The sequence below is a fragment of the Glycine soja genome, chromosome 6 (assembly GCF_004193775.1).
Source record: "Glycine soja cultivar W05 chromosome 6, ASM419377v2, whole genome shotgun sequence".
NCBI classification, from domain to species: Eukaryota; Viridiplantae; Streptophyta; class Magnoliopsida; order Fabales; family Fabaceae; genus Glycine; species Glycine soja.
The window spans coordinates 13,697,742-13,720,879 of NC_041007.1; the positions used below are offsets into that span (position 1 = coordinate 13,697,742).

A 23,138-nucleotide genomic window follows, 5' to 3' on the forward strand; every position below is an offset into this window, starting at 1 on the left:
AAGGCAATCAAAAGTTATTGACATATATAGTTCGATTTTAGGTTTCTTAACTATGATCTAAAATTTAATCTTCGGCTTGAACATGCAGTGATCGGAGGTTAGGATTATGGACAAGGAAAGACCATTTGGGTCATTGTTTTGGGAAAGACCATTTGGACCATTGCCTTAGGCCTGGTATGTATTCATTTGTTATAATCATATGTCATTGATAGAAGTATAAAAAATATCTACCGTTTGAAATTTAAATTTATTGTTTATTGATAGAGAAAATCATTGTTAATATCACATGAGAATTGTATTAATGTGCTTAAACTATGTGAATAGTTGTTACAAGTAAAACTTAGGGGGAAAAAAGTAAATATTTTTAATGATCATTTTATACTTTATATGTTTATGATTTAAGACATTGAAAAATAATCATGAAAAAAATTAGGCATTTAATGATAGAAAATGAAATGATTAGATATAACAATTTATAATATTCAAAAGTTAGAAAATTAATATGTAAATTGATAATTTTATATTACACAAATGCAAATTAGTGCTCTAAGGGTAATGGTTAGGTAAGTAAAAGATGAATTTTTTTTTATTGAGATGAAAAAAATGTATTCTCCCATGATTTTCAAGATGCGTTCTAATGTGAGTTCCACTAAAATTGTCTCTTAATTTATTAACAGTGGACACTAATTAACAAAAAGTCTTTATATAACAAATTTCTTAAAGAAAATTTGTCTTTTAAGAACTTTTGCACTTATGCAACGCTTTTCACAAGGTAGAGAAAAAGATGAACCTTGCAAATGTCAATCATTTTCTGTTGTCATCGTCGACAACAGCATTTGATAGATGGAGATACTATGCCTCCATTCAAAACAGAGAGAAAGAACAAAAAGAAAAAAAAAATACTTGATTTTTTTATATTTAATCTGGTGTAAGATGCCCACCGTAGTTTTCACTTATTTTAACCATTAATTTTATCTAAAGCACAATATTACTCCATTTTTTCTTCCTACCGTGGGAAAGGAGTTTACCATTCCCACCCTAGTCTTAGCCTCAACAAATAAAAATAGTGTTGCAGATGCGAAACTATGGGGGGGAAATGATTTGTAGTTTAAACAGAAATATTTTTAGAAGTGAAATGTGGCAAGGGCAAAATAAGCAAAATAAAAACACCACGAGCATGGAATTTTTAATCGAAGCATTTTCAGGCAATAAGTTCATTTGGGAACAAAGAAGACATAAGTGAAGCAACAAAATCAGACTCACTAGTAAGCCAGCGGAAGGAGTTTTCAAAAGATTCCTTTTCCTTTGGCCACTGACCGAGTCATTTTTTGTATCCAAATAGAAACAAAAAAAAATTGCCATCCATATGAAATGAGCTAGGCAATAGATGGCATATTTTGAGCTTCATTTGAGCTCTTTTTGGACTTGTGCTTTGATTTCTTCTCCCGCTTCTTGCCCCTGTAAAACAAGCCAAAGTTATTATATAACACAATTTTCTCGATAAAAAATCTTTTTTTGGGTGTGTGGATCTATTTAAGGGTAGAGAAAATACTCGTCATGAGAGTGATGACCCCAACAAGACTTCAGTTTTCGGTTGATATGCTTCAATTCCTTCTCAGAAGGACTTTTGTATTTTCTAACCTGCATACAAAATCAAGGCCACACAGTGGTCCATGTAAAACAGAAGTAACCCACGGTTCCCAGCCAATACAAAATGTTGATTTGGAATTACACATTTGTTCGGTTAAAGGACAAACATTAGAATGAGAAACAATTACCCAAGAATCAATTGCATCCAGTGATTCAGAAAGCTCGGACATTGTATGCATGGAATTCTCACGGGAAAAAATACCCCTAAGATAACTGCAATTAAGTGCGAGTGTAAAGAGTATGCTACAATTTGGGTCAAAGAATATGCTACAATATCACACCCAAGGCAGGCCATTTTGTTACATGACTTTGTAACAAATAATAACAAAAGGGAAAAGAACAGGGGGAATGGTTAGAATAAATTATCGCAAAGAAACATGTGAAGCAATAATAAGTACCTGTCAAAGTCAATGACTCTGTGGAGTGCATTTGAGTTGCGTAAAGCAGCCAAGGCCAACTGCATCCAAAGTCACAAACAGGTAGTTAGATTTTCGAGTAAAATGTTTAAAAAAAGAAAACTGAACTAGAATATTGAAATCTAGATTGATTAGAAAATGTTAAGTTGCAAATCAGTAATTGTGAAGTTTTCTGTTTTAGGAAACCCTAGCAAGCATATTTTCAATTTCGAAACAATCAACTGAAGTTTAAAAAAGAATAATGGTTAATCAATTTGCATAGAAGTAATGGTTGACCACTCTTTCTGACATGGATTACTTGTTTTCCGCTGAATAAATTTATTTTAAATCTTTGGTAAAGGCAATGCAGAACAAGAATTTTTTTGGCTGCTGTTTGTAACAAAACCACTGCTACAAGGAAATTTCAATATTTACAGATTATTTTAAGAATACCTGCCCAGGAGGAAATAAAAGTGGTGCATCTGTAAGCATCATTTTATCAACTTCAAATCTTGCTGTCTCTTGCAAAGTCTATATGCATCAGGAGAAAGTTTAACATAAGACAAGGAAGTTATTTGAACACCAATAAGTCAATGAACATGTCCAGGTAAAGAGGACGTATATAGTTTAATATACCTACAGAAGAACAATGGTTAAACGGATAAAAATTAGTTTTCCATGAGAGAAGGGAATAAAGGAAACAATAACTAAACACATTGGAAGTGCATTGGGAAAGTGTCAGATGTGAGAATAGCAAATGTTTTTTTTTTGCTCAGCAAATGTTGATCATCGATATAAGATTAAATGATCAAGATTAACTCTGCACAGCCTTAAGACCCTTTATTTTTATAAGGGCAGTCTTTTAGTAATTAATGCTCAATATTTGGCCAAATGCCAAGTATTCCATTTAATTGAAATATAAAAAATAAAAAATCAATATATTTAAAGTGGGACAAATGGATAAATGGATCGACATCATCTGCAGTCTAGAAAAAAAACTGCAAGCTGTGAAGTTCCCAATGTAATGATTTAAATATATTATTCTAAAATAAATTTTAGCTATAGAATACGAATAATGGGTACATTTGTTAATAATTTTAGAAAGAGATTATAATGTAAAATAATATAATGTAGTGATTATATTTTAGAGATTTAAAAAAAAAACTAATTTATGATTGTTTACAATCATAAAATCACTTTTAAAAGAGTTGGTTTTTATTAGAAGCTATTTCAAAATAGCTTCTGATTTTAATCAGATTTTAGATTTTTTTCAGCTTATGATTATTTTGAAAAGCTCACACAAATGCATGAAAACCTTCTAAAAGTGATTATTAAAAACAAAAAGGAGACTTTTTATGAAAAATAAAAACTGTAACAAACAGGCCCAATAACCACTAATTGTCACAAGAGAGGGAGGGGGGGTACCAGATGCACATCCTACATATAAAATAAAAAGCCAAAGGAATTTCATCTGCTCACAGTCACAACAATGTGCTCGGCCAGACAATTACATTGAACAATAGGATTACTAGTACCTTGAGCATTTCAAGCTGGTTATCACCAGCATTAAAGAATTCCTGTCAATGCCAATAGTCACAATTTTTAGAATAAAATAAAATCATTGAAAAATAAGATTTATTCTGACTATTTGAGATGCAGAAATAATTTTTAAAAATGCATCATTTTAAAAAGTTCCACTCATGGGCCAACCAGACAAACCTCCATATCATTTATAAAACCTTCAACTGAGCGATATGGTGCATACACAATAAGATCAAATTCCAAACTCTGCAAAACAAGGGTTTCTTGTCATAGATGAACAAAAACAAAAAATAAGAAAGAGACCATTTTGTTATTTGAGGCCTATCCATGCCTGATAAACTATCATCTCATTATTGAGAATCATTTGATGATCCTGTGATATCCCCTTACCAAGCTCCTCAGCTGACACATGATTTTCTTCTATTTTACAGGCAGCATATATGCAGGTCAACCTGTGAAAAAGTTTGATCTGACATACTGAGAAGCTAACAAGTAAATAAAAACTTGAAAACTGATGACTAACCAGGTACAATCATCCTAACCAATTTCAACATATTAAAATAAATTTAAGTAATGAATTCACTATTATGATCAATTAGTTTCAGTTCCAACTTAATATTGCCAAAAAAAACAAGTGTGATACATAGGTCCTCATAAGACTGAGGCAAATCTTACATAATGTGTTTTGGTTGATGTTCCATCACTGACCATTGCAGATAGAATCTTTTAAAATAGATAAGGGCTGTTGCCTGTATATCATAAACTATTTCAAAATATTGAAAAAAGAAAACAGTATTGCCCTAACAGCTCATTAGCACAGACTGGTTCACAGTTACATTTAAAATATCAGGAGGAAAGCTTGCATACCTGGATCTTATGAGGGAAGCGGAAATTGTTACATACTTCTTGTAGCTTGTTTTCATAAAATACCTTTATACATTGTTCTTCTTCAATAGTAAGAGGTTTTGTTCGAGAATGCTTTTCAGCTGACATAAAATACTACACTTGTGAACAGTAGAAAATAGAAATTTACACAGACAATCAAGGGGAACAAAACCAAATGAAATACTTTGAAAACAAATAAAGATTAAAAGACATAATGCTATCTACATATTGAGGGAAAAAAATGAGTGAAATTTACACTAATAACATTACCACTATCCTTTGCAGTCATTTGGGGTTCAGGATATGACAACGACCCATCAACATCTACTTCCATTAGTGTTGCTCCACACTTTAAAAAAAAAAAATAGTCATCAGCAGCCAGATAATAAAGCTTAATAGGATACCATGAAATATTATGGAGGCATTTGGAAGAGCTTCTGAGGAGCTTATTTCAGCTTATGAAAATAGCTTATGACTCCCATAGGCTCATTTTACTTTATTTCAACAAATTTATTGGCGTACGTTATCAAAATAAATTCGTTTTAATTTTAACTTATTGGAATAAGCTCTCATGTGACAAGAGCTTATTGAATAAGTGTTTAACTAAGTTGTTTACCCAAATGCACTTGCAGGTTAAAACTCTCATTAGAGTACAAAGAAATTTATAAGGCTAGGGGAAAGTCTGCATACCTTCTCTAGAATTTGTTTGGCTCTCTGATTGGCAGCTCTATATTTCTCAACCTAAAACATAAATAGATATAAGAAAAACAAAAAAAAAAAAAAGAGTAGATTGCACACATAATATAACAGAGAATATCAGAATATTCTATATTCCTTGAAGCCCCTCTGGTGCAGAAAAATTAGATCAGCCTCTGTTGGGGGAACAAATGTGACTATGAATATTAATTTAAAATGAATAGAAAAGACAGAAACAAAACAAGTACCAGCTGTTGAGGGGAGAAAATCCACTTGGCTCTGTGGGTAGAGGTCTGAAAATCAGCCATGACCGATCAGGAATTCTAACCGAGGAGCCTTGTTATTTGATCCACAAATTAAAATGGTTCAGACCACGGTAGTTAGTATCGTACGATTCACGATACGTATCGCACGATTCGATACGATACCAGCTTCTACCGATACGTATCGCACGATTCGATACGATGCCAGCTTCTACCAATACGAATCGAAGGTTGTCTCGTTTTTGTTCCTGAATCGTGGTTGAATCTATGTATCGGGGGTGAATCGTGCTTGAATCGCGATTTCCAGACGAATCGCGCGATTCTTCACCGGCGGCTGGCCTCGCAATTCTTCACCCTGCGGAGACTCGTCGGAGAGAGGAATCGCAGGACACGCCGCGCTGGATCGCAGGGTCGTGAAGACGAGCGTGTTTCCGCGTCGCTATTTTCTCAGCCGTGGCAGAGCGGAGTCAAGGTAAGTTTCAGATCTAGGGTTCCTGTGAAGGAGATGACTGATGTTTGGGCTTGCGGGTCTTGGACAAATTGGACTCACGTGATTTTTAGACTAAGTAACACTCCTCACGTGCCTTTCTAAAACATAATAAGGATTTAGATTCTTTTTGTCTACTACATGTACCGGAAGTTGTTAGGTGCATCCAGCATTATGATCATCCAGCATTATTTGACCATAGTGAGCAAGTATTTTTAAATTTCTCAAGACACTCTTCAAACTTTTGTTTAAAAGGACAATCCACCAAACTCCTCACTTTCATCATATAATCTCATGCATTCTTTTCATAAGTGTAACCCCAACCCCAACCACCCTAGCTGGGTCCTCAGTCACTTTACAAATTTTTTCTCATTCCAAACATCGTGCAACACATATGAGCGAAAACTTGAATTGATTTTGAAGTTGCTCCATCGAAAACATACTTCAGCCACAACACTTCAATCTCGAAATCTAGGATTATGTCTTTGACGTTGGAGACTAGCGGCTTGATTTGTCTCAGCCATTCACTGAATGCATTGCTCTGCCACATCTTTTGCTCAGCGCCTACCAGAAAAGCTCTGATAAGTGCCATAGCCTTTTCCATCCTTTGTAGATCGTGGTACTCACTACTCACCAAGCGTGTGAGAAGCTTTTTCAATAGTACGAGCTTCCCTATCCAACAAAAGAAGTAACAGAGAGAGAAAGGAGCAGAGGACCAGAAGTGGTTTAAACTTGACCCTTTTCTTTTATTCACCTTTTGCTTCAAATTTTATGGTTTTTAAAAGAAACAAGGAATGAGACGTTTATATATGGATGATCACAGAGACATCTTCATTTCTCTTTAAGAACAAGGAATGTAAAAAAGGTATGGACTGACACTGTAGCACTAAAAAAAATGAAGGGATGAAATAAGAGGGTTATGTGGTGATGGAGCCTATCTCTTGTGAGTTGGAGAAAGTTGAGAGAAGATGAATTGAGAAGGGTTGAGTGTTGTGTATACTTATAGAGAACATATGGTAGATTGAGGAGCATAATGATTAATGACATGTAGCAGCATTATGCATTTATAATAGTAGCACTTTTCTTCGTTAGTCAGGGGTCTCAAGACTTTAAATCGTTTGTTTCTTTTCAGCTACGGGCAAGTTGAATTAAACATCCATGCAGCTTACATGTGTTGTCCCGTGACATGCATATATCATCCACCTTGCTTTACAGTTCAATTCATCACCTTCTTCTCTCTCTTTGCATATTTAGTCTTCTGTATTTGTTCATTGATATTGTTGCTGTGCCACTTTGTTGCACTGCTTTCCCATTTTCTCGTTAGTTAATTCTAGCAAGCAAATACATGGGCAAGTCAAATTGGTGAAAGTGAAAATATAAACATCATCATGTATGTATTTTTTATTATGCACATCTTGTACGTGTGAAACTTTGCTTTCTGTCTTTTCTAATATATAATTTATTTTCTTCTCTGCCTTTATATATGTTGTCTCAAAAGTAAATCCTTCCCTTCTTGGTTTTATTGATTCTTATGTTATGAAAATATTTGTTTTATTTATTATTATTCTAAAAAAATATTTTTGTATGCATATGAAAGAAATTCACATAAATTGAATTGAATGTAATACACTGCTTTCTCTTGAAACTAAAACTAATTTCACCAAACTCCGCTTCATGTCATTGCATCATCTTACAAAGTACCATGGAAATTTTTGGTATATAAAGATTGGAACTATTTTCTTTCCCCGTTTGTTTACTTTTTCATATCTATTACTATTAATATATAGTCTTGTAAACTATAGATCGATTGAATTGATGCGGGATTAGGAAGATTAATTTTCTTACGGCATATTTGCAATGATACATTGAATTTACACAAAACAGTGATAATACTGACACAAACCATTATACATTAAAAATCAACAACTAAATTTGATCTTGTCCTGTATGCCCGATCATGTTCAATTCAACAGTTGCTACAAAAGCTTCAAAAACAAAAACTAAACTTCTTGGTCTGGCCAATTTCGTTTCAGCAACCTACATTAGTTTCTCAAATCCAGCAATCAGCAGAGCCAATTTTAGATAAAAACACATAACTTGTCTAGAGCATTAATGCTAGGTTAGCATGTCTATTGGTAACTTTTCCTATGTGTATATTCATCTTGGAAATTTCTGCAGTAATTCTATTTTCATATTTTTTAAAATTATGAAAAATTTAGGTGAGTTGGATCCAAGAGTTCACCAGAACAGACTTCAAGGTTCAAAGAGCACTTACAGATGTACGTGTAGATTATCCACTAACAAGATCCTCACATCAGTAGAGGAATCAAATCCATATCTTTGTGGGATCTCTTGTTTAATATATTTACATTCCTTTCTATCTAAATCCTAATCAAGACATCATAATTTGTTTCTATAATAGTATATCTTAGAGACAACATTTAAGATACTTGGAAGCTCACCTGGTGCTCAATAAAACGGAGCATTGAACCATTATTGGTTGAGCTTAGGAATTGGTATAGCATTGGGTTCAAGATGCCAGCTATCCTCAGGTATGCCATACTTTTCAATTCCCGGCACTCTATAAGCTACAACTTGATGAGAAAAACTTGGCAATTCTGTTTCACAAATTGAACGAGATAGATCAACTCCCTCGTACCTTTGCCTGCGGAAAAATGTTAACCAATTATGCACCTCTTCAAGCTTAGCCACTTCAATCCCATTTTCTCCAGAGAAATTTGAAACAATTTCTACAATCCAATATTGACAATTTTCATAATCAGTGTGCTCCCATTTTCTACTCCAATTCTTGTACATTGCCCAAACCTCTCCTTCCTGGGGATAAATCATATAATGTGGCCTAGTTGTACCTTGCTCATACTTGAGCAAATGAGAGAATTGTGACATATCAAGCACAACATTACCATTGCCAGGTTTAAATGTTCCACAAGCAACAGGTAGATCTTCTCTCCATTTGTTCTTATCTTCACCAACTAGTTGTTCATGTTCTAAAATTGTTACCCAAACTTGCCTATCAGAAACCACACTATTTACTAGAGCATATTGACGAGGCATGGTATCCTCCCCACAATAAATTGCCCAGACTTGACCAGTGGCAAAATCATCCGCTGATAAGAACTTTCCACCACGCAAAATATTCTGACTAATATCATCTCCTTCAATGGATTCTTCCAAAATTCTATCTTCAAATGGAACATCATCAGGGTCTGAGCTATTATCGCTGCACCACCTCTCTGAAGTGGAAGCAGAAACAATCTCAATGGAAGAAATAGGATCTTTGTCATGGCTAAAACCATCATGAAGATGCTTTCCTCTATCTGAAAGCATGTTCAATGCACTCTGAACAATTTCTAGAGCTGACTCAGCTCCAGGAAACTCATCTTTTACACCACTTACTGAGGTAACAAAGTCATGGAGAGAATTTATAGCAGCAGAATAAGTGGCAGAGGGATGTATTAAATCAAGAATGCAATGAAAATCAATATCATTGTTTGATAGCCTGACACTGGAAGCAAACAGTAAAATGTTGCAAATGGTTAACATCAGATTAATATTATCAAGTTGTGGGTATAGTAGCTGAGCACTAAGTAACTTGTTTCTGGCATCAGTGTAATCCTCATTGTGCATGAAGATTGCTGCAACCCACTTCTCCTGAAGAGCCTCCACTTTTTTCTGATTCAAGTTCAATTCTTCCATGTTCTCCTTGGCTTCAGGAATAGGATGCATGTCCCAACATCCATTTGAGTAGCATTTACCCAAACAACTATTCAATGCCATGCACTTACTTCAAATGTGTTTGAATTATGCTGTAAAAATGTTTAGGAATAGAGAGAAGATTAAAGTTCAAGAGACACAATGAACTCTGAAATAATCATCAGAAACCTTTGGTATATGCTCCAAGTTAAATTGTGAAGAAACACATGAACTGTGTGTAGAAAAGTGTCCAAAACGCGTTTTGCGTGTGGCAGGACTCAAAATTACCAGTCCACAACACACCAATTAAAAAATCCAGGTCATTTTAATTATGTTTAACGATGTAATTATTTTCTTCCTTATAAAATTATAATTTTATTATATAGGTCCCTTTAATATTAATCTTTTTTATTTTATTCTTGTTATTTAATTATTGAATAAATAGTTATTTTTTTATTAATTTGATCTGAGATGATCATGTATGATAAATTATTAAATTTTATAATAATAATTTTAAAAATCATATTAATCTTTATATATATATATATATATATATATATATATATATATATATATATATTCTTTTTCTGAAAGGTGAGACAAAAAGCTGGTTGGAAAATGACCTCTATGTTAAAGGAAAATATATAAACGGTCAAAGTTAGAACCAGGTGTTATTTTAGTTGTGTTGTGAAGTTTGACACGGTTTGACTAGAGAGAGAAAATAAAAAGAGCCAATTTTGTTTAGATTTGGAGCGACAGACATGCAAATTCGTAACCACAGCTTCAACCTTCAAATCCGCTCTCTAAATAACATTAATTTGAATAAAAACTAAACAAACGAATAACTGTCTCTTTTTCTTTATGCTTCTTTTTATCTATCTTGTTTTGTTGAACTATTAGAAGAATTAGACTTTTCCAGCAAAACAAAAGAAAAAGAAGAAGACGAGCAACAACAAAGAGAATATTCATAAACATTATTTTTCGAAAATGAATTTCTCAAAAACTAAACGACTCGCCCAGGTTCCGGCATCAGGTTCTGTTCTGTTTATTCTTTTTCCCGTTCAATATCTGAAGATTGTGTCATTAATTCTCGGTTATGGGGTGCTTTGAAAAAAATTTACATATTAAAGAACGTTTGTGTTATGTTCTTGTTACGTAATTTTTATTTGCATGGTTCATTTTACTGTTGTTTAGGAGGGTCATGTGTTTTTATATATTTGGTTGGTTTGGTGGTGTGCTTAACACGAATTGGTTGCTTAATTGTGAATCATGAATGGTTGTGGATGCAGCTCCAGTGCATGGAAGAGAGTTCAGAATCGTTACGCTCGAGATGTTTCAAGTTTTACAAAGGATGTTGAAAATACACGTGGGTTTTCCATGCCATTGTTTTTGTTTAATTTTTTTAACTTTTGCACTTTAGAGACTGTTTTCTACATAATCTCATGCATGTTCTGTTAGTAATTGATGTGGGATTATGTAGTGGTATATATTTTTTTTAGCTTAAAAAAAGTTTAAATGAGTTGGATCTCGAGAACTCATGAAGCAGTGATATATATTATTATTTAAGCGTGACAATTTATACATTATCTGTAAAATTAAACCCTCATTGAACAGGGTGCATGCATCATTATCTTCGAATCGCATGAATATAAAAAAAAATTCATTACTCTCCTTAGAAGGCATATACGTATCTAGTCTCCACTTTTATCCTTGAACTCATTTACCTTTGGGACATGTTGAAACTTTAAATGTGGGAGGATTTTGCTTAAACCTTAAGTCTCAACAGCAAAACAGTTCTCAACATATAATTCAAGAGAAATTTTGTATATGCCTAGCGTACATAACTTGTACAAATTAGTTTAATTATTGGCATTCAATAATTATATAAAATTGTGTCAAATAATTACTTTATATTTATCATGATAGGGAAGGGCTTGGAGAGGCATATGATGGAGACATTGCAATTGCAAGTGCCCTTGAAAATTTTGGAGGAGGGCATAATGATCCTCTATTTGTAACTTTGGGAGGTAAGCCTTGTAGCTCTCTTTCCTCTTGTTGCCTTTTGTATCAAATAGTAAACTTATACTACCTAAATGATTTTCTGTCATATATATGCTTGCTGCCTAGTATATTTTGAGGTTATTTCTAAGTTAAATATATATTGGCCCTGAGAGAACATGAGAAATTTAGGTTGAGCACAACAAGTCATATATTGTTACTGAATGTATACTCCAGTTCTGTGCATGATATGTTTAGGCCATTAAAGGAACTTCTCAAATTCCTTGCATATTGTGTAAATGATACTCCAAATATTCTAATCTTGAGCATGCTATGTTTATAATTTTATCTATTCCCTTGTTTTTTTAACCCTCACGCATTCTTTGAATATTTAATATAATATTATATTCTTTTTTGTTAGTAATTTTTTATAAACTTTGAGTTGGTATTATCAGGACCTGTCGTGACCAAATTTTCTATTGCTTTGAGAGAAATCAGTACATACAAGGAACTTCTTCGGTCCCAGGTAATGATTTGTCTAATGTTGTCAGAGTCTTATCTTTCAGCAATGTAATTCTTTAAGGAGTTAGGTTAGACCATTGGTGAAACTTGTGGCTTTCCGGTGGTTAAACACTTAAACCTACAAAACTTGAGCTTTTGTTGTGAGTTTAATGAGTTAACAATATTTCATCCAAAAAAAAAAAGTTAACAATATGTCTGGGGTCATATTGTTTAGTTATGCATCTTTCTAAATTGGATTAGACTACAAGATGATATTGTTGAAAAATCTCTTTTTTAAAGGTTTTTTTAGTATATCAGAAACCGTTGTTATAACTGATATTGCTAAGCTGACTCTACTTAATGTGACTTCTTAGGCAGAGCACATGCTGAATGACCGGTTACTAAACATGCTAAATGTCGATATCCTAGATGTCAAGGTACATTATTAGTAGCAGAATTTTTTAAAATGTTATAAATATAATTAATAGTGTGGAGAATGGATATTTTATTGGTGTAATAAGACAAATTAATAACTTGAAACTAATTTTCATTATCAGTTAAAACTATATATGGACAATAAATTAAAGACTACCATTGATGGAATTCAGTTTCAAAATTGACAACACTTTCAAAAAGGAAAATGCTCCAGAGAGTTGATTTTCTTATATTCAACAAAGGAAAATAATTATTGCCTTCAGATGACTTGTAATTTATTTTTCACTTTTAATGCTTCAAGTGATGTTTGCAGGAAGCTAGAAGGCGTTTTGAGAAAGCTTCCCTTGTACATGATCAGGTGCTTCTCAATTGCTTACAAAAATTGCACAGTAAAATAGCTACTGCATGTGTACAAGTGTTGAGCAATACAATTCGTTACATGAAAAGAAGAAATTCAGGGCATTTTAAAAACAAATTAGATATGTTGAAAGTTGACTGGCCAATCTCTCTTGATCATAACACAAATACAACGTTGGTTTTATGCTACAGGGACGTGAGAAGTTTATGTCATTGAGAAAAAGCACTAGGATGGATATTGCCACTGTCGTAGAAGAGGTAGGTCATGTAGCTTTTCTTTGGCATTTTTATTCATGAATTAATATTGTCTTAGGTCACCTGCGGTATTGTTGGGGAGATTCGAGGGGTACACCTGTGGATCAGGAACCACCACATAAGGAGACCTGACACCACACTCTAACCCAAAACCTTAAGGCTCAAGTTTATGGGTCTTCTCCCCACTTATATGGTGCTCAACCTTTCCACCTCTATCCGATGTGAGACTTCACCTCACACTTGTAACCCAACACAATATCAGCTATTACATGAGATGGAGCCTTTCATTATCGAGGTTTTGCTATTTACTCTTTACTTCTTTTGCTTTCAACTTCACTAAAGATAGGAAACTTTTTTTTTTCTCTGTGGATACTTGGATAATAGATGTAGCTTTCTTTTGATTATATGCCTTAAGGTTAGAATAATACATTCAAAATGTTAACTATAGTGTGCTTCCTCAAAACTCAAAACTCTAGATAATCTGAGATGTGAAATCCATCAGCACAACCAGTTGAGCAAAATTGTGCATTTGAAAATATCACTAGCATTCCTGATTTATTTACTGAATGGAACATTTCCCGCATGTTGCAGGTTTTGGCTTATACACAAAAGGCAAGAGAAAGTTACAATGAGGAGCAAATTAGCCTTTGTGAAAGAATGTTGGAGTACAAAAAACATGTTAATCATGAAAGTATGTTGTCCTTGAATGGTCCTTATGACTCTCCCTGTAGAGATGGTCAAGTGCAGCCTTTTTCTAGGATATCAAATAAAGTGGCAGATGCTATAACAGAATCTGCTGAAAATGGAAAGGTATTTAAGGACATAATGATGTTTCACTCTTTCTCTATGTACTCACGTCATGTATGAGTCCTATTCTCTGATCTCGCCATCTGCACTACTTGTAGGTTCAAATCATTCGACAAGGATTTCTTTCAAAACGGTCCACAAATCTGAGGGGCGACTGGAAGAGAAGGTATTTTGTTCTTGATAGTCGCGGAATGCTTTACTACTTTCGTAAACCATGGAGTGGATTACATGTAAGTATATCCAACTAAAACCAAGTATTAGTGTATACTGTATAGACTCTTTAAGCTAGCTAGGCAATGCTCATTTCAATTTCATCACTTTGAGCAGAGTGGCAATCAATCATCTTTACACAGAAATTGTGCCACTGACAATAGTGCTGGAATTTTGAGTCGCCTGCTTTCTTCACATTACCATGGATTTATCCCTGATGAAAAATTTGTAGCACGTCATACAGTGAACCTGCTAACATCAACAATCAAGATTGATGCTGAACAGTAAGATTTAAGGTTCTGCTTCAGGATTATTTCACCATCAAAGAGTTATACATTGCAGGCCATTCAAAAAAATTTAGTGACATGTACTTGCATTTTATCATTACTTCTCTCTCTGTCTCCTCACTAAGGCCAAAATAATGCAGGCAGAAAATGCCCTGGATCAGATGGATTGGATGGAAAAGATAACTGGTGTAATTGCCTCCTTATTGAGTGCACAAACACTGGTACATCATATATTTTTATTTTGGAATTTGTTTACCTGCCAAAAACTCCTGGCATTATCATCTATTACACACTAAAGAACAACTTTATTTTTTATGCATTGTTAGTGTAAAAACCTGTCATCTTATTAGAAATCCTATGACTTTTACAATAGAATGAAAATGTAAGAATAATACACTATTAGTGCATGTACTATTTACTCTAAAAGAATTTAATTCTGATGACATCTATATAAAAGTTTAAAATCTATAATAACTCATGATTGGATGAAGTATAAGAAAAGGTTAAATTAATTTGAAAGTTCCATAATTATTTAAAAATTTTAAATATGTTCTCATACTCAAAAGTTTGTAATTACATCCCTATACTTATAAATTATTTTAATTGAATTCTTGACTAAGGTTTTGTCAATATCTCATTTAGGTTCCGTCAATTATAAGGATCTAGAATAAAAAAATAATGATTTAACAATATAAAGAATTATATTATCATCTAATTACAAACCGTCACATATGATAAATTTGTTGTCTTTTAAAATAATTATTTTAAAAGTCAAATATTTTACACTTACAATGCATAGAAATTAAATTCTAACAATCTAATGAAAAACTTTCAAATAGTTTAGGGATGTAGTCCCTAGCTAAATTATTCAATAGTTTCTTGAATTATTTGAAAATTTTTGTACTTGAGATTACTCTAGCTAGAGACTCAATTAAAAATGATTTTTAAGTTGAGGGACATAATTATAAATTTTAAAAGTTTTAAAGTAAAGACTTATTTAAAAATCTCCTAATAATTCAGGGCATATTAATTTAACCTAAAAAACATTACAGCGGCAAACATGTACAATGATAATAGCGTGGCAAAACTTTAGTCACCAATACAAGTATAACATTAGACGTCTTTCTTTGAAGCATCTAGCATTTCTTATCAAATGTCTTACCTAGTTGAAGATTTCAATGCAATCAAATGTTCCTTAACCAATTCTTTAGCAAAAGTCTTTTAAATGCATCCTTGATGCCTGTATTAATCCGATAATTATGTGGCAGTCAGATGACTCTGAAAGCAGTGACTGTTACTCTGCCAACAAGATGTATTTGTTAAAAGGTTCTCCTGATGATGATCCTGTAGTGAGTGGGGATTCTATAAAAAATGAAAAGCCAATTGAAGTTCTTAGAAAGGTTGGCGGGAATGACAAATGTGCTGATTGTGGTAAACCTGATCCAGATTGGGCATCCTTAAACCTTGGCATCCTTATTTGCATTGAATGTTCAGGTGTTCACCGTAATCTTGGTGTGCATATATCAAAAGTAAGTAATTGAGGTTACATATTTAAGATTATGCTATAGTGTTATCAATTTAAAGTTGTTCATATTCTTGTTTTCTATTGGTTTTTAAATTGAACACAATATTTATAGTGAATTTATGTATAGTACTTAAAAAGGTTTCTGTTTTCAATTCTCACTATTGCAACTAAGGTGACTTGCATTTTTTTTTTCACAGGTAAGATAACTGACCCTTGATGTAAAAGTATGGGATTCTGCAGTGTTAACCATGTTTCAGTCACTGGGGAATCTTTTTGCAAACTCAGTTTGGAAGGAACTGTTGCATTCAACAAGTACTTCGCAAACTGATGACACTCCCGATGGGTAAGTTTTGCCTAGATTTATGGGATTATTAACTGTTTGAACTTTTGCTAACATGATCCTTGCAATGTAGTTCATTCAAGACACACAAAAAGTTATTTCATGCAAGAAAACCAGCACATGATGATCCTCTTTCACTAAAGGAGAGGTTCATTCGTGCAAAGGTAATAAAAATTATGTTATTTCCTCTCTGGGGAGATGAAATGAAACCTTTTAGACACCTAAGATGATGAATGTCTACCCTTATTTTTATTTACTGTGAACGAGTATTTATTGAACATTAGGCAACTCTCTGTTGTTTCATATTTATACCTAAGATAAGTTTACTTTGATTAAAACCTTATAGTAGCTGGAAGGAATCTTATTGTTGAGGTATTACTTGAATCAAGTTGAATACGTGGGAGATAGAGAACTTGAACTTGAAGGTTTCCCTTGTTGCAGTATGCTGTGAAAGCTTTCAACGGCACAAGAAGTGGCAGAAAGCACCAGTGCCAATGACAAGAAAGCAGTGTACAGACACGTTGTGAAGTCAGATGTGGATGTCATTGCTATTAGTGGGGAAGCAGGTATATCTTCTTAATAGTGGGGAAGCAGTTAAAAAAGCAGCAAGTCCAATTAGAATAACGAATTGTTGTGTAGGTTTTTCTTCCAACATGCCTTCTTCAACTAATCCAAACACATCATGTAAAACTAAGACTCAACAAGAGGAGGATATACAAGATGGCTCTAGTGTGCTTCACCTGGTATGCCTAACTAGTGATTCTGCAATGGTAGAGCTGCTCCTACAGTATGGTGCAGACGTAAATGCTATTGATTCTAGAGGGAGGACACCTCTACATTACAGCACTATGAGAGGGGAGAGTGCAATTACAAAAGTGCTTTAGTACAAGGTAGTTATTTTGAGGGGGGTTTAATCATACACTACATGACCCCTTATATTTTTAATCATTGGACTTCTATATCCAAATTCACCTAAAGGTGACTAAATTTTTAGCTTGAAAATTTCCCTCAGTAAGGGAATTGGATAGAAATGGACATGTCAAATAACATATAAACGTTTCTGACTACCTAAAATTGTTCTTCGAAAGTAGCGTTACCATAAAAAGGAGTAAAAAAAAATTGCAAGGGATAAAAAGCTTGAAGATATGTTTCTTCTTGGTGTATATGCTAACGTTTGAGAACATGAAAAACTAGGTATAACTAAGTTTGAGAACGTGAAAAACTAAGTATAACCAAGCCAAATACAATTATTTTTAGTGATCGAGTCATACATAGTAATAAGCATGCATTCTGACCCCTTTCCTTGGTAAGCTATGCACGTAACCATACAATATAGGAACTCAGACTTGAGATTAGGTCACTACTGCCTAGGAGGAATTGAAACCTCATCCAAATGATATGGTTTATGCTTTAACTATGGAGTAGCTTTGTCATTATCCATCCCATGAAGAATATTGCATTTCAATTTTATATTACTTAACGTGTCTTGCAAACCTCAGTTCCATGACAACTTTCCCATCATCTGTATTATCCGACGTATAGTGTACATAGAAAATTACTAAAAGAATTTGCCAATTATTTCAGGGGGGCCAATCCACTTGCCGGAGACAAAGAAGGCAACACTCCTTTTAAGCTTGCACCGGAACCTGACACTGTTGTCAAAGATACTCTTGCTCTAAACCAGCAAACGACATGCCCTCAAAACTTATTAGAAAAATGATTCATGAACACCTTGTGTTGGAGATAAAAATATAGAAGACAAAGATAGATGATATGATGCGATAAAAATTTAAAAAAGAGATAGAAAGAAAAGAAAAATGTCAATTAGGTGTCTTTATTAAGTAGGTGTTCATTATATTATCACCGAACTATAAGGGATCAAAAAATCATGTCTCAGTTTTTTCTCTTGCTGATTGGCAATTGTACAATTAATAAAAGGTTTAAATTAAATATGTTTTGAGTTTTTTTAAGTCAGTGTTTTTTCATTTTTTATCTTTATAAGTTTTTTTATTTATAAATTTGTATGTTTTTATTTATAATCTTTATGAATTTGTGTTTAAAAGGACCAAAATTGAAAAAAAAAATACAAATTTATCGAAACCAAAAATAAACAAAATATCTTATATGATCAAAATTTAAAAAAATACAAATTTATAAGAATTAAAATTAAAAAAATAAACTTAAAAAGGCTAAAAATGAAAAAAAAATGTTAACTTACCGAAAACAAAAACCTATTTAAGCTGCCTTGATAAAGTAAAACTCACCGGGTTTGCGCTGACTGCTTCTGGGGGTTGTTCCTGCCCCCATATCCACTCAAGTCAATCAACAAAACTACCTCAAACTATTAGCATCTAGTTGCTATCCCACTGTCATTTTCCATCAGAAATTGACAAAGTAATTCCTCTAACAAAACCATGTGCATAAGTTGAGAAACTACAGTCCCACTAATGTACTATTAACAACTAGCAATGATGTAAATCATCATTACATCCTTTTAGTGTACAAAAGAGAAGAATGGAAGATGCGACATTTTCCATTCAAAGATTCTTCACATAGAACTGTTAAAGGAGGCACACATCAATGAGTAACAAAAAAACTAACCTGAATTAATGAAATCCTTTTCATGAAACAGAACAGAACAGAAGCTCACTTCTAAAACATCTAAATTCCTGTAGCCAGAGGTGAACTCAAAGATTTATGATATGATGGATTAGGCTCTTCATATTGTTAAATGTCTTTCAGTCATTGTCTAACTCTTGCTTTCGCTTCATAACTTCCATCTCTTATGCCAGTCAACTAAATTTGGCTCATCAACCAAGTCCCAAATGAGAATAAAGTGGATGAAGATATCACTGACAGAACCAAACTTTAATTTCGCATTTAAAAAATTAATACTATTACTAAAATTGATTGAATGTTTAGTTTCTCCACCAAGATATCAAAATTAATTTTGAATCGAAAGAAGTAATTTTGACGGTGAATAAAAACTTATACTTAATTTTAATCATAACTTGATTTTATAATAAAAACACTCAAAAATCACATCTTGAAAATAAGTTTTCACCAAAATCAATAAGATCTTTGGCAACCCTTATAGAATTGGTCAGTGAACATTTTGATTAATTATTTTTCATAACATCCTTTTACTGAGAATATCCATTCGTTTAAAGGGAAGATTAAATCTTTTTATGAAAACACTAGTATAATAAACCCAATAGATACATGAATTCAAATTCCTCAATATCATAACAGAAGCAGCAATTTAATTTTTCAAAATTAATACAAATTCAAACCAACGCCATGAATCATTATAAAGTGATGATGAACATAAATAGCACTACTGGCTACGGGAAAGTAATCTACTCAGAAGCATATTTTTTCTTTTGGGGCATTCTGACATCAAACTATCAAAATTCAAAACAGAACTGTTTTATAACCAAGGTTTCGAAACAAAATTAACACAAATCTCATGAAATAACATTGGTACACGCCTACTGGCTACTGGAAAGCAATCTACTCAGCAGCATCTTTTTTCTTCTTGGGCATTCTGTATCCACCAACCACACAGGCATGGTCCCTCTCAAATGGTTCAAGGGTGACTTGCTCGAATGGTTTGAATTGATCAGCCTTTAACTTGTTCACTTCGCTTTCAAACACTGCCTCAGCAGGGACTGTGGAGTCTATGCAGTTAGCCTAAACATACAAATGAACTAAATGAGAACAATTCAGCAAAACTACACAAATAATTATGACATAGCACATAAGAGATCACTTATCAAATTGTCTTCCCATTTATCAACCAAAGAACCTAAAAATTGATCTAAGCAAATCATAAAAAAGATTCCAATGTTTTCATTAGAGGGCAAGCCTTGACACCTCCAATTGTTGCTTTGAGACCAAAAGTCCCCAAGTTCAAATTCTGAAAACAGCCTAAAAGGGTAAGGCTGATTCCATCTACTCAGACTGCCTAGGAGGGAACCTTGTGCACTGGATCAACCTTTTTAAAATGTTTACCATATTGATCATATACAACACAATAAAGTCTTATATAAACATGATTAGATGTCTGAACATACCTTGATTGAAATAACAAAATGACCCCCTGTTTTTAGATAATATGAAGCATTCAGCCCCAAAATCCTAGCCTGCAATCCTCACCAAAAAATTGTAAACAAAATATAGATTACAACTGAAGTCTCAAAACTACTAGGAGCTTTTATCTTCAAATAGAATAATAGAATTCATTTCCAGCAAAATATATAACAGAAATCCACAAATTAAAATAAAATGAACATACACAGAGTGAAAAATGCATACATCATTTATAAAAAAATAAAAAATAAAAAAACAGTGATAAAAAATAGGGAAATTTCAAAGTTTCAAACAAATATCTGACCAACACTGTTGTCTATTTAAAAAAGAATAAGTAATAAAACAATATATGGAAAAAGATAGAAAACAAATTGATTTGCATCCGAAAATCAGGTCTGCATCATCCTTGATGTCTCGAAGGGGAACCCAAGTAACTCGTCATTTACACAGATTATGTCATATTGACTACTGACTGGACACAAACACATGCATACATCATATCAACTACTGACTGGACACAAACACATGCATACATCATATCACATTCACATTAATTAAAACAAGTTAAGCAACTACCAAAAAATTGAAAAAAGTCAGTACTCATTGATTCAAAATGGGGGACAACCAGGCTAAAAAAAATCAGCACTGCTGTCTATTTAAAAAATTAAGTAAGAAAAACAATAGAAAAAAGGAAAAGAAACGGATGTGCATCAGATACTCGGGTCTGCATCATCCATGATGTCTTGAAGGGGAATCCGAGTAACTCGTCATATGCACATATTATTCAAATTTAAATGACTATAATCAAGTAAGAAAATAATATTGAAAACTGTAAAATACAAAGTCGAGAAACAAAGAAAACACCACAAATGAACTCTAAACTGAGATTTTAAGGATTCTTTATGTAAAAACCAAAGAAGCATATAAAATGCACCCATGCAATGTAAGTAGATAGCTGGACACTATTTGACAACCAAACAGAAGAGTAGATGAATCAAAATCAAATAAACAATAATCATATGGCACAACTGATTTAAGTACATCAATGTTATGGAACACTAGCATATATTTGCTGTAAATACAAGCTGAAACAGATCTGAAGAGGCATGATGTAAGAAATTTAAACCACACCTGATCAGGCTGAGCAACGTCAGAAAATATGACATCAACCATTCCAACTAACATCCTGTACTTAGCTGGATGTCTAGCATCTTCAATAATGGGTATAACATTAGTTCGCTTCTTTGCCATATTGACCAAGTCACGACCACTTCTATGGGAAAACTCTACTGCATAGACAACTCCAGTCTATATATACACAAAGAACAACACAACACACTCTAATCAGCCCTTCTATTCCACAAATCTAAAATTATGCAATTCTAAATTATACTTACTGGGCCAACAACATCTGATACGTGAGAAACAGTGGTGCCGGAAGCAGCTCCTAGGTAAAGGACTCTGGCACCAGGTTTCTTCATAAGACACAAGACAAAAATAATTTAAAAAAAAAAAAAAAACATGACGAGTGAATTTGAAGAACTACATCTAAACAGAGCAAATGTTGTAAAGACAATCTTACAATCCATATGTTGTCAACACCACCAAGGATGGCAGCGGCCAACTTCGAACGGAAAGGATTCCAAACTCTGTACTCATCTTTGGAACTGTCTTCGTTCTGTAAAAAAATGAAAACCAATCATTTCACGCATGCTTCTTCAATAGATGTACAACATTTATTTATCTACTTAAAAGAAAGAAAAAAACAAATAATGATGTTTAAAAGGTGAGAAAGAAAATAACCTGAACGGTAATCCTTTTCTCGTTGTAAACAGCTTCACCAGGAACAAGATTCTTAGTAACAAGAGCATCTTCTTTACCCTTGGCAATGAAAATGCCATCATGCCTATGGGGCTGAACCACAACCTTGCTACCTCCCTTCATTCCACCTCTGCCGCCGCCACGGCCACCACCCCTGCCTCCTCCGCGGCCACCACGGCCACCGCCTCTAGCTTTGAACGGCGTACCCCTGTCTCCTCCTCTTCCTCCACCGCCACCCCTTCCTCTACCTCTGTCACCCCTACCACCCCTGAACCCACCACCACCTGCAGAAATTCAAACGCTTGTGAAAAAAAAGGAAAGCTAATTACCACTACATTGTTCTATCAACAAAAGAAATTATCAAACACCACAAAAACATCAAAAGGCAAGGAATGAACGAACGAACACGTAAACCCTATCTTGTTAATAAAAGGAAACTTATTACCTCTGGGAGGAGCCATCTTCGAGAGCAGAGGCTACGCTGTGAACGAACGGCGACAACGAAAGAAGTAGAAAATGGTATAGAGGAGGGTTTAAGAGGAAGTAGGGTTTTGATTTTATTTTATAGAGAAGCTATAAATTAAATAAAATGCCTTCCATCACCCACTAACATAACCCTAGAAGGCCACATCCACTTCCTGGCCCATTTTCCATACCCTCTGCACTTATTTGCGCTTACCTAAGACAACAAAAGGTGTTTACTATTGGCCCTATCATAATTACTCTCTGGCTCTTATAAAACTTTAAAATCCTTCAAAAATACCATTTTACTCCTTTGTTCAAACACTCCACACCTCCTTCCTTCTCATTTATCTTGCTCCTTCCCTCTTTCTCCTCACCCCGTGTTAAATACACAAGGAAAACATAATTTCATTGTG

General features: G+C 33.7%; 2 protein-coding genes, 2 non-coding genes and 1 pseudogene across 5 annotated transcripts; 1 reads left to right on the forward strand and 4 right to left on the reverse strand.

The window, feature by feature from the left end:
- Positions 1 to 1,152: 1,152 nt before the first annotated feature.
- LOC114416031 (cyclin-H1-1-like) lies at positions 1,153 to 6,005 on the reverse strand. 2 transcript variants are annotated; one of them, XM_028380914.1, is made up of 13 exons: positions 5,417 to 6,005; positions 5,163 to 5,213; positions 4,743 to 4,821; positions 4,455 to 4,573; positions 4,263 to 4,336; positions 3,919 to 4,039; positions 3,765 to 3,833; positions 3,557 to 3,622; positions 2,499 to 2,576; positions 2,049 to 2,107; positions 1,779 to 1,863; positions 1,553 to 1,641; positions 1,153 to 1,458 (listed from the first exon to the last, which is right to left on the reverse strand). In XM_028380914.1, the coding sequence occupies exons 1-13, from the start codon at positions 5,474 to 5,476 to the stop codon at positions 1,377 to 1,379; spliced, it is 1,032 nt and encodes a 343-aa protein (XP_028236715.1). In that variant the 5' UTR covers positions 5,477 to 6,005; the 3' UTR covers positions 1,153 to 1,376. The 2 variants fall into 2 exon arrangements, with proteins under 2 accessions (XP_028236715.1, XP_028236716.1); XM_028380915.1 differs by having other exon boundaries at positions 1,184 to 1,458; positions 3,581 to 3,622; positions 5,417 to 6,001.
- A 4,472-nt stretch (positions 6,006 to 10,477) lies between these two features.
- Positions 10,478 to 18,317, forward strand: LOC114415837 (annotated as a pseudogene).
- Positions 18,318 to 19,573: 1,256 nt separating this feature from the next.
- LOC114416034 (mediator of RNA polymerase II transcription subunit 36a-like) lies at positions 19,574 to 22,858 on the reverse strand. The gene is made up of 7 exons (XM_028380916.1): positions 22,706 to 22,858; positions 22,243 to 22,544; positions 22,022 to 22,117; positions 21,837 to 21,914; positions 21,571 to 21,747; positions 20,424 to 20,492; positions 19,574 to 20,040 (listed from the first exon to the last, which is right to left on the reverse strand). The coding sequence occupies exons 1-7, from the start codon at positions 22,719 to 22,721 to the stop codon at positions 19,861 to 19,863; spliced, it is 918 nt and encodes a 305-aa protein (XP_028236717.1). The 5' UTR covers positions 22,722 to 22,858; the 3' UTR covers positions 19,574 to 19,860.
- On the reverse strand, positions 20,817 to 20,887 carry LOC114417543. Its single transcript, XR_003667805.1, has one exon. It is a non-coding gene; the product is annotated as a small nucleolar RNA snoR60 (small nucleolar RNA).
- LOC114417542 lies at positions 21,146 to 21,216 on the reverse strand. The gene has a single exon (XR_003667804.1). It is a non-coding gene; the product is annotated as a small nucleolar RNA snoR60 (small nucleolar RNA).
- Positions 22,859 to 23,138: the final 280 nt, after the last annotated feature.

What these genes read in the sequence shown, in the direction of transcription:
- LOC114416034 (XM_028380916.1), bottom strand. An exon ending in AGAAAAGGATTACCGTTCAG is followed by an intron (nt 22,118 to 22,242) that starts GTTATTTTCTTT and finishes ATTTTTTTACAG; the next exon opens with AACGAAGACAGTTCCAAAGA. An exon ending in ATTTTGTTATTTCAATCAAG is followed by an intron (nt 20,041 to 20,423) that starts GTATGTTCAGAC and finishes TTGTATGTTTAG; the next exon opens with GCTAACTGCATAGACTCCAC.
- LOC114416031 (XM_028380914.1), bottom strand. Translation starts at nt 5,476, where the DNA reads ATGGCTGATTTTCAGACCTCTACCCACAGAGCCAAGTGGATTTTCTCC. An exon ending in AATGACTGCAAAGGATAGTG is followed by an intron (nt 4,574 to 4,742) that starts GTAATGTTATTA and finishes ATTTTATGTCAG; the next exon opens with CTGAAAAGCATTCTCGAACA. An exon ending in CATCAACCAAAACACATTAT is followed by an intron (nt 4,040 to 4,262) that starts GTAAGATTTGCC and finishes ACTTTTTCACAG; the next exon opens with GTTGACCTGCATATATGCTG.